Source organism: Geospiza fortis, unplaced genomic scaffold (assembly GCF_000277835.1).
Source record: "Geospiza fortis unplaced genomic scaffold, GeoFor_1.0 scaffold909, whole genome shotgun sequence".
Classification (NCBI taxonomy): domain Eukaryota; kingdom Metazoa; phylum Chordata; class Aves; order Passeriformes; family Thraupidae; genus Geospiza; species Geospiza fortis.
Window position 1 is genome coordinate 177,321 of NW_005054520.1, and position 8,042 is coordinate 185,362.

Here is an 8,042-nt window from a genome sequence, read left to right on the forward strand (position 1 = left end):
CAGCAGGAGCTTCTTGAAATGATGGATGAAGTGCAGCACTATTGTTCCCATTAAAACAATCTTTGCTTTCACTTCTATTTTAATAGATACTTAGTTTTCATTGAGTGCTTCTGCTACTTGGCTGAGAACTTCAGTAAATTACAACCATGCAACACTAAATCAGCTTCCCTACCTCATAAAAATCCCTTTGTCATTTGACTTTCTTGGTTTATACGTGACCAAAGGTGTAAAACTACTTCTCCTTTTCCTTTGAGAGATTTTACCATAGTTTGGGGGTTTTTTTCATTTGTGCAAGGATGTAGAACCAGTCTAAAACTATGAGTTTGATGGGAGTATTACTAGCTTTGGTGCTTCCTAGATTTTGATCTCCAGAGTATTTCCATTCAGAGAAGGCTGCATCAGTTTTCTGTGCTCCTCTGACTTCTCTCTGAGGAGATGATTCCTCTCATGCATAGTTTGGGCTGAGGTTTCTGTTGCCTTGGAAGGGTGATGATGCTGCAGCATCACTCTTGACTGTTGTGTACAGGCAGCAGATAAATCAGTATTTATTTTGTGTGCCACAGTAGAAATGGTGTTGCTGACATCCACATCATGGGATCTTCACATTTTGGCATTATTTATTCGCTTTATACTTTTGGAGTATTCAGCACTTGAAGGTCTCATTTCCCCTTCTCTGAAGTCGATAAGATGTCCTCACTTTTTGTTTTCCTTTCCACATTTTAGAGGAATCTATGACTGGTGGCATCCCATGACTTCTGGATCTGGGAAAACACCAGGTTTACTGCAGAACTGGCAACCTCTGCTGTCTCCTGTACCATTTCTCCATGAAATAGCTCCCAGCAAAGACCTGCTGTAGCTGACACAAAGACAAAACTTGTGCTCAGTAAATATTTCTACAGAGATTTGCTGGGACCGGGGATGTGCCTGACTGCTCTGAGCATGTTCCATGCATACTTTTCCCTCTTGTATAGCTGATATTTTAAACCCACAGTTCCTTCTTTAAGGACAAAGCCTTTGGCCTGCCAGCTCTGTGTGGCAGTTTGCTGTTAAAATGAATCCCAGTAGGTTTTCCAAGAAGAAAAAAGAGAGACATATTTTTCCACATAAAATCTCAAGTTGGTTTTTTTCTCTGTGCTTTCGTATAACTCTTAAGGGTTTCCATTGAGTTTTCTTAGATTTTCTGAAAGGGGGAAACAGAAAACCCAGAATTTGGATCAAAACCAAGCATGAGAAATTTCAGCATAAAGGAATTTTCTTATGGATGTTTATAGAGGAGACAAAAAAACTTAATTCCAGTCCAGTGCAGTGACCCAGTAAATGCTGACCTTTTCTTTTCTTCTGTGCAAATTCAACAGGAATCTGGTTAATTTGATGGCTCTTCCACCTGCCTTTTGCTCCTTAAAGTGGTATCAATTAGTGTGTTGAGAGACTTCAATTCCTGTGGGCAGATGATTTCCAGTATTTAAGTAGGAGCTTGTCTAAGAGCCTTCTTAGTATCGCCCATGGTTTGGAAGAGGATATTAAACATTCCTACCTTTTCATCTGTTTCTGAATCCTCTGAACAAATAAGAATTCTCTTGGCAAAAGATTTTTTTTTTATTTAAAAATCTGGTATTAATGATTGGTCACCAACTGGTGCTGGGTTAATAATTTAGTTGTCAAGTCCCTCTGTGTTCAACACCCTTCAAGGATGGAGCCTAAAATGATACGGGAGCTCTTGCTTTAATTCTGAAATGCGTGACCAGGATAAAACATGGCCTAGAGCATGGATTTTGTATCACACCGATCTTCCAGAGATGGAAAATGAGCTGTGGAATTTCTGCTTGCTCCTCTGGGAAGCACTCCAAGGGTGCTGGAGCTGGAGGGTTAGTAAATGGGGATGTTTTACCCCAAAACTGTGGTGTTTTCCCAAAGCCAGACACCTCCTTGGAGACTGGAGGCCCATCCATGGAGGAGGAGGAGGAATTCCATCTGCAAACCTCCTCTGTAGGCACCCAGCAGCTGGATCAGCAACATCTGTTTCTCCAAGATGTACACAGTGCTGCAATATTACTTTTTTCCAGCATTCCTCCAATGTGTGGTGTTTTTTCATATGCCAAGTATGTCGAGGCCATAAATACTTTAGCATGCAGAAGATGTGGAAGGAGGGAAGTTATGTCCATTTGGATGCCTTTTCCCTTCCCTGCCACAGGGACCTGCTGGACTGGGTGAGCACGGTGGGACTTGGGACAAGGGCCTGGAGTGACAGGGCAAGGGGGATGGCCTTCAGCTGGCAGAGGCCAGGTTAAATGGGGTATTGGGAAGGAATCCTTCCTGTGAGGATGGTGAGGCACTGGCATAAACTGAAGAGTGGCATCATGGGCAAACTCAACAAGTTGAGAAGCTTCTAGAGGATTTTTGGAAAGAAACCCAGAGAATCAGTTGATTCTTGCCAAAATGTGGAACCCATGCAGCATGGGAAATAATATCCACCCAAGGAACTGAAGGGGTAACCCTGGAGCTACACAAATGTAGAATCAGTGTCCACCCACTGTGGCTCAGTTTTGGGGGAGGCTGGCAGGGGGAAATGTGCTGCAGGCAAAGCATACTTCTTTGCTTTTATTTTTCTTCCAATAAATCAAGCAGTGTTGGGTGCAACTCCAAAAGCTTTTTGCCTTTGGGTGGAAAGTGGAGCAGCAGGTAGGTGTGACGCAGGTTTTGCACAGTCACCCAACTGAACCCACCTTAAGCCAACAGAGAGGTGAAAGGTAGCAGTGTTTTGGGGCTGAATCGCTGTTTTCAGACCAGGCAGCACCTCTTTTATAAAAGCATGTCTCTATCCACTCCTGAAGAAGTTGAGACTGGAGGGCTGCCTCCAGAAGCTGCCCCCTCCCCTTGCAGGTCCCAGGTGTTTGTCTTGGCAGGAGGCAGTGTCTGCTGGGCCGGGGCTGGGATATTAAACTGCGGGAACACAGAGCTCTTGGTGCCTTTCAATAGGGCTTCTATTCAGGTAGGGGCAGGATAGAGCTGTCAGGCACCTGTGATTGTCCAGCGGGGAAAAAAAGAGGGATGAGGAGTGGGGGGAGAGCCCTGGCAATGTTTTCCAGCTCCATCAATAGAATGGTGAGAAAAAAGTGTTTTCTGGGTTGGTTTGACTGCTGAGTCCTTTGCTGCAGTCCAAGCATTGGGGGATGGAGAAATCAAGGATGATACTGGCTGAAACAGTGTGGGATGGCACAAGAAACCTCCTGAACTGAACTTCCCACATGTGGAGAGCCTTGTAAGAGATTTTGCTGCAAGCTGATTGATCCATGTGTGGCCCAAAGTGAGAATTAATCCAGGTATCCTGATTCTGATACTTGGGGTAGTTCTCACTTTCCATATATATTCCAGATATGTATTTCTGCACTTAATTTTTAAGGCATATGGAGTGGTTGATTCATTTAGTTTCCATAGAATGGAAATTGAATTTCAGTGGCCTTAAGCTGAAGGACGAAAGGTTTGGATTGGGTATTAGGAAGAGAATTTTCCCTGTGAGAGTGTGAGGCCCTGGCACAGGCTGCCCACAGAAGCTGTGACTGCCCCTGGATCCCTGGAAGTATTTGAGGTCAGGCTGGACGGAGCTTGTAGCCACCTGGTCTAGTGGAAAGTGTCCCTGCCCATGGCAGGGGGTAGAACAAGTTGGTCTTTAAGGTCCCTGCTAACCCAAACCAGTCCATAATTCCATGATTCTGTGTGGGAAAGAAGGGGAGTCCATTTTGGATGCTTGGAGGAGATGCAAGTGGAAGCTGAAACCAGACCACGGCAGACTCCCTCTTTATTGGATAAACCAAACCTCTGTTGGTCATCACGAGAGTAAAGGATACTCAGCCTCTCTTGGTCAAATAAAGGCTTCTGATGCCCTTGTTTTGAAGAATGGAAGGGGGAAGAGAAAACATTTGGAGAAACCTCCAGACTTTGAAATTCTTGGTGTACAGATCCTGTCTGTTTCCCTGTGTTGGTGCAGGTGTTGGACTTGATCTTGTTCTTTGAAGCAAGCAGGTTCATCCTCCTGAGCACAGTCTCTCCCATAAAACAGGACACAGGTAGTTCTCCCTTTTCCCACTGAATTTTTCAGTGTCCTTGGATTGGACAGTAACTGCCTGGCTCTTTGACACAAGCCTGCTTCCCTCTGCTGAGAGCTGTGATCTTCTCATGCTTCCCTTCGAGGTAGAGTCCAACAGCACAGTCCATATTTGCACCTGTGCATGACTGAAGGGGTCGAAGTTGGAACCACCTTCTGGAGGGGAAGGGGATTTTGGCATCCTTAGATCCCTGTGTTCATTCCTGATATTTTTCTTGCTTGTTTCTTACTAAGGATGACCGTTTCATGTAGCCTCCTGCTGCTGAGCAAGCTCCAACCTGCTTATTAATCTGCTTCCACTTATTGACAGCCTGCTGTGTTTGGAGATGAATGTAGAGCCTTGAACATAATATTAAGTTTCAATTTTTTAAGCTTATATTTCCCCTTGGAGATATAAGCCTAAAAAATTGAAACTTAACATCACATTAAGTTTCATTTCAGCTCTTCCCAGTGAAGACCCAGCACGTGGTGTTTCCAGATTGCTGTGTATGACAGAGAGGTATGCAGATCCTGGGACAGAGAGAGGATGTCTGTAATACAAATGAAGGTTCTCATGTGGAGAGATGCAGGGAAGCTCTGTGCATCTTGAATTCCCATATTGTGTTGCTGGTTTGCTTAAAGCAGCTTTACAGATCTGTTCTCCCACTGATCAGAGCTGGTTTAGGAGAAATAGCTGCTAATTAACGCCTCAGTTCCCCAGGCTGTCACATCAGTGTTTGAAAAACTCTTTCTTTGCTGTACAAAGGCATTAAGGACAGTTTGAAAACATAATTTATAACATTTTCTTCTTTCTGAGAGATTCAGTGTTTTGCAAAGTGTTCCCAATGCAGATACCAGCAGAGTTTGGCATGGAGACTGGGAGCAGAAGGTGAGAGCATCCTCTGACCTCGTGGTGTTTGCCATGGGATGGTAGGATGGGTTTAACGACCCAAAGCCTTTCCTGCTCTCTGGTGATCAGTTTTAGAAACCCTTGATAATGTCCGTCAGTGTGACTGCTGAGCAAACTTCCTGCCATTTTGAGGGTGGCCTTTCCAAAGCTCGCCTGGGAATTCACTGCCTCACCCATACTGCAAACCGCTAGAAAAGGGGGCATTTGACTTCCTAAAATACTTTTGGAAATCCCACCCATAATGTTTAATACTGAAGGCCATTAATGGACACTTCACAGCTCCCCGTTGTGCTCTCTGAATGAAGAGCTCTTTCCTCTTTCCCTACAAACACCCCATGCATATTTATAGGGAATCATGTTCCCCCTTAAATACTGTTGATTTTGGCTCAGGAAGTGATTCCTTAGTTTAACCTGCCCTTGTAGGTTATTTTCTCAAGGCTTTATATTGTTTCTTATTCCCTTATGCTTGTCTGCATCTTTTACATTTTGGAAGGAAAAAAAAAAGTCTTTTCCAGATTTTGCTTCTTCCATGGACTGTCCAGTAAAGGATATAAGGTTTGGTGTCCTCTGGGAAGCCCTCCTAGGTGGGCTACCTAGGCCAGACTGGGTTTGGCCTTGCTCCCATGTACCTTTTATTATGAACTCCAGCAGCACTTGCTCTTGCATCACTCTCACTCCACAGAATTCCCTCTGTTCACTCTGCACCATTTGTTCTGGATTGAGTGGGACAGGAAGAACTGCAGGAATGAAAGGAATTAATGCTCAGAAGTCATTTAGACAGCTGCAGATACTGGGGAGCCAAGTAGGTGCAGATGGGACCTAGGGCAGGTTTCTTCTGGATTCTCCCCTGGGAGAAGCAAGTTCGTAGGAAAGCCAAGGGGTCAATCCACTTCCCTGAGCCTCAGGGCTGAGGTGATGCTGGGAACAGACAGGTTTATTCCAGCCACTATGCCCCAAAGGCTGCTTTTGGATTTTGGTGGTCCTGTTGTCTTCCCTCTTTCACAGAATCCTGAGGACAGCTCTGGAGAATTCCGCAGTAGCGCAGATTCCAACCTGCCTCCTTCAGTGGATGGAAATTTTGAATGTCATTAATTTAGAAGAAAAAAGTAGTAAAATTAATAGCATTCCAAGATTGGAGACTGCTTTCCTGGATTGCTCCATCAATGTGCTTTTGTGGGAAAAAAATAAATTTCCACTACATACTTTTTTCTTGAAAATCCACCACAGCTTTTCTGCAAGGGAGCCTTGAAAAATACGTGCTCTGAGCACCTCCCTGGCCATCTCTCTGGCTGGGGGGAAGGAAGCACTGGGCTGGCACTGCAGTTTACAGGGAGGATTCACTTGGAAATGCACAGCCTGCTTCTGCCCCTTCTTCTCCATTCATTTGGATAACTTCAAGTTCTTTTTGTTGGTGAATTTAATTTTTTGGGGGGGAGGGAAAGAAATGTATGGGTTACAGTCGTATTGCAAGCATTTTATGCTTTGGTACTTGTTTTAGAGCCTGGGTCTTCAGGCTTTAAAATGGCATATGAACATGTTTTCTCTCTTCCTTACCAGGCTGGAATGATCAGAACTGATGAGGATGAGTACTTCATTGAGCCTTTGGAGAGAGGAAAGCAGATGGAGGAGGAGAAGGGAAGAATCCACATGGTGTACAGGCGCTCGGCAGTAGCGCAGCATCCCCCCGACGCACTCCCTGATGTGCACACAGGAGGTACAGTACCCCATGGGGCTGCTTGCAGGGCTATTCCAGGTGACTCCAACCTATGGAAGCTTTTGGAGGAGGCTGTACAACTCCTGTTTAAAGTTTGGGTTCTGTTTCTTTCTGAGTAACACAAAATTGTGCCAATTTTATTGTTTTCCTCCTTCTGCTGGTTGCTATGAAAGTGCTCTGAAGGCAGTTGTGTTGATCGGATATATTTTGTCACATCCAAGAATTCCCCTCTGCCTTGAAGATTATGTGGTTGGTCCATCTGAGAAAAATTACTGTGTCTGAGAATAATTATCATTGTGTAGTTTAATCCATTTGCTTGTGTGTGTTTTTAATGTTACACAAATCCTCATAAGCCAAGGCATTGCATATTGAAGGTTGAGGGTTTTGAGGCTCTGGGCTCAGGATGAAAGAGCAACTCTGCACCCATCAGTGCTCTGACTTTATTTCAGTATCATTCAGCTTCTCACATTCTCACTGTGTTTATGTTGTGTTCACATGTTGTTGAAACTGCAAAGGGTTTGGGAAATAAAAGAAGTAGTATTTACAATGCACAGAACTAGAGGTGCTTGTCTTTTGGTATCCCAGCAAGGCCATTCCAATTTAGCTCATGCATCTGTGGGGAGGTTTAGCCTGGAGAAGAGGAGGTTCAGGGAGACCTTCTCTGAAAGGAGGTCAAAACTCCCTGAATGGAGGTTGCAGCCAGGTGGGATTCAGTCTCTTCTCCCAGGTGAAAAGTGACAGGTCAAGAGGATGTGGCCACACATTGCACCAGGGCAGGTTTGGATTGGATATTAGGAAATATTTCTTCATAGAAAGGCTTGTCAAGCCTTGACACAGGCTGCTGAGGGCTGTGGAGGAGTCACCATCCCTGGAAGGATTGAAAAGTCATGTGGCACTTGGGGATGTGGGTTAGTAGTAACTTTGGCAGTGCTGGGGGAACAGCTGAACTTGGTCTTGGAGGGCTTTTCCAACCTGAAGATTCCTGAAGGTTAAAGCAAGGTGCCCAAGCCTGTGGAACCTGAGGAAATGTTTGCAGTGGTTGAGTTGTCTGGTTGGTATGAGCTGCACATGAAAACGTTCCTCTTTCTTCTCTGTCCTCACTCCTCCACCACTGTGCTTGGCTGGAGGCAGCCATGCAGAGTGTGGCCCGCTCACACTTTGGGAGCTCAGCCAGCACACACAGGAGTCCACATTTTCAATGACACATGACTCAACAAAACAGCCATTAAGATACAAAAGTACTTAAAATTGTTGCTGTCAGTGAAGTCATCACAGAACTGGAAGCAGTGTGACAGCCTTTCTCAGCAGTGACATGGGAAAGGCTGGGTCATGTTTTC

General features: G+C 44.9%; 1 protein-coding gene across 1 annotated transcript in view; it reads left to right on the top strand.

Annotated features, from left to right (window-relative positions):
- ADAMTS3 (ADAM metallopeptidase with thrombospondin type 1 motif 3) overlaps positions 1–8,042 on the top strand; it is a 62,152-nt gene that overhangs the window by 19,012 nt on the left and 35,098 nt on the right. Inside the window, exon 8 of the mRNA XM_031063659.1 lies at positions 6,549–6,705. Coding sequence (XP_030919519.1) covers positions 6,549–6,705 — 157 coding nt within the window. The remainder of the gene's footprint in view (positions 1–6,548; positions 6,706–8,042) is intronic.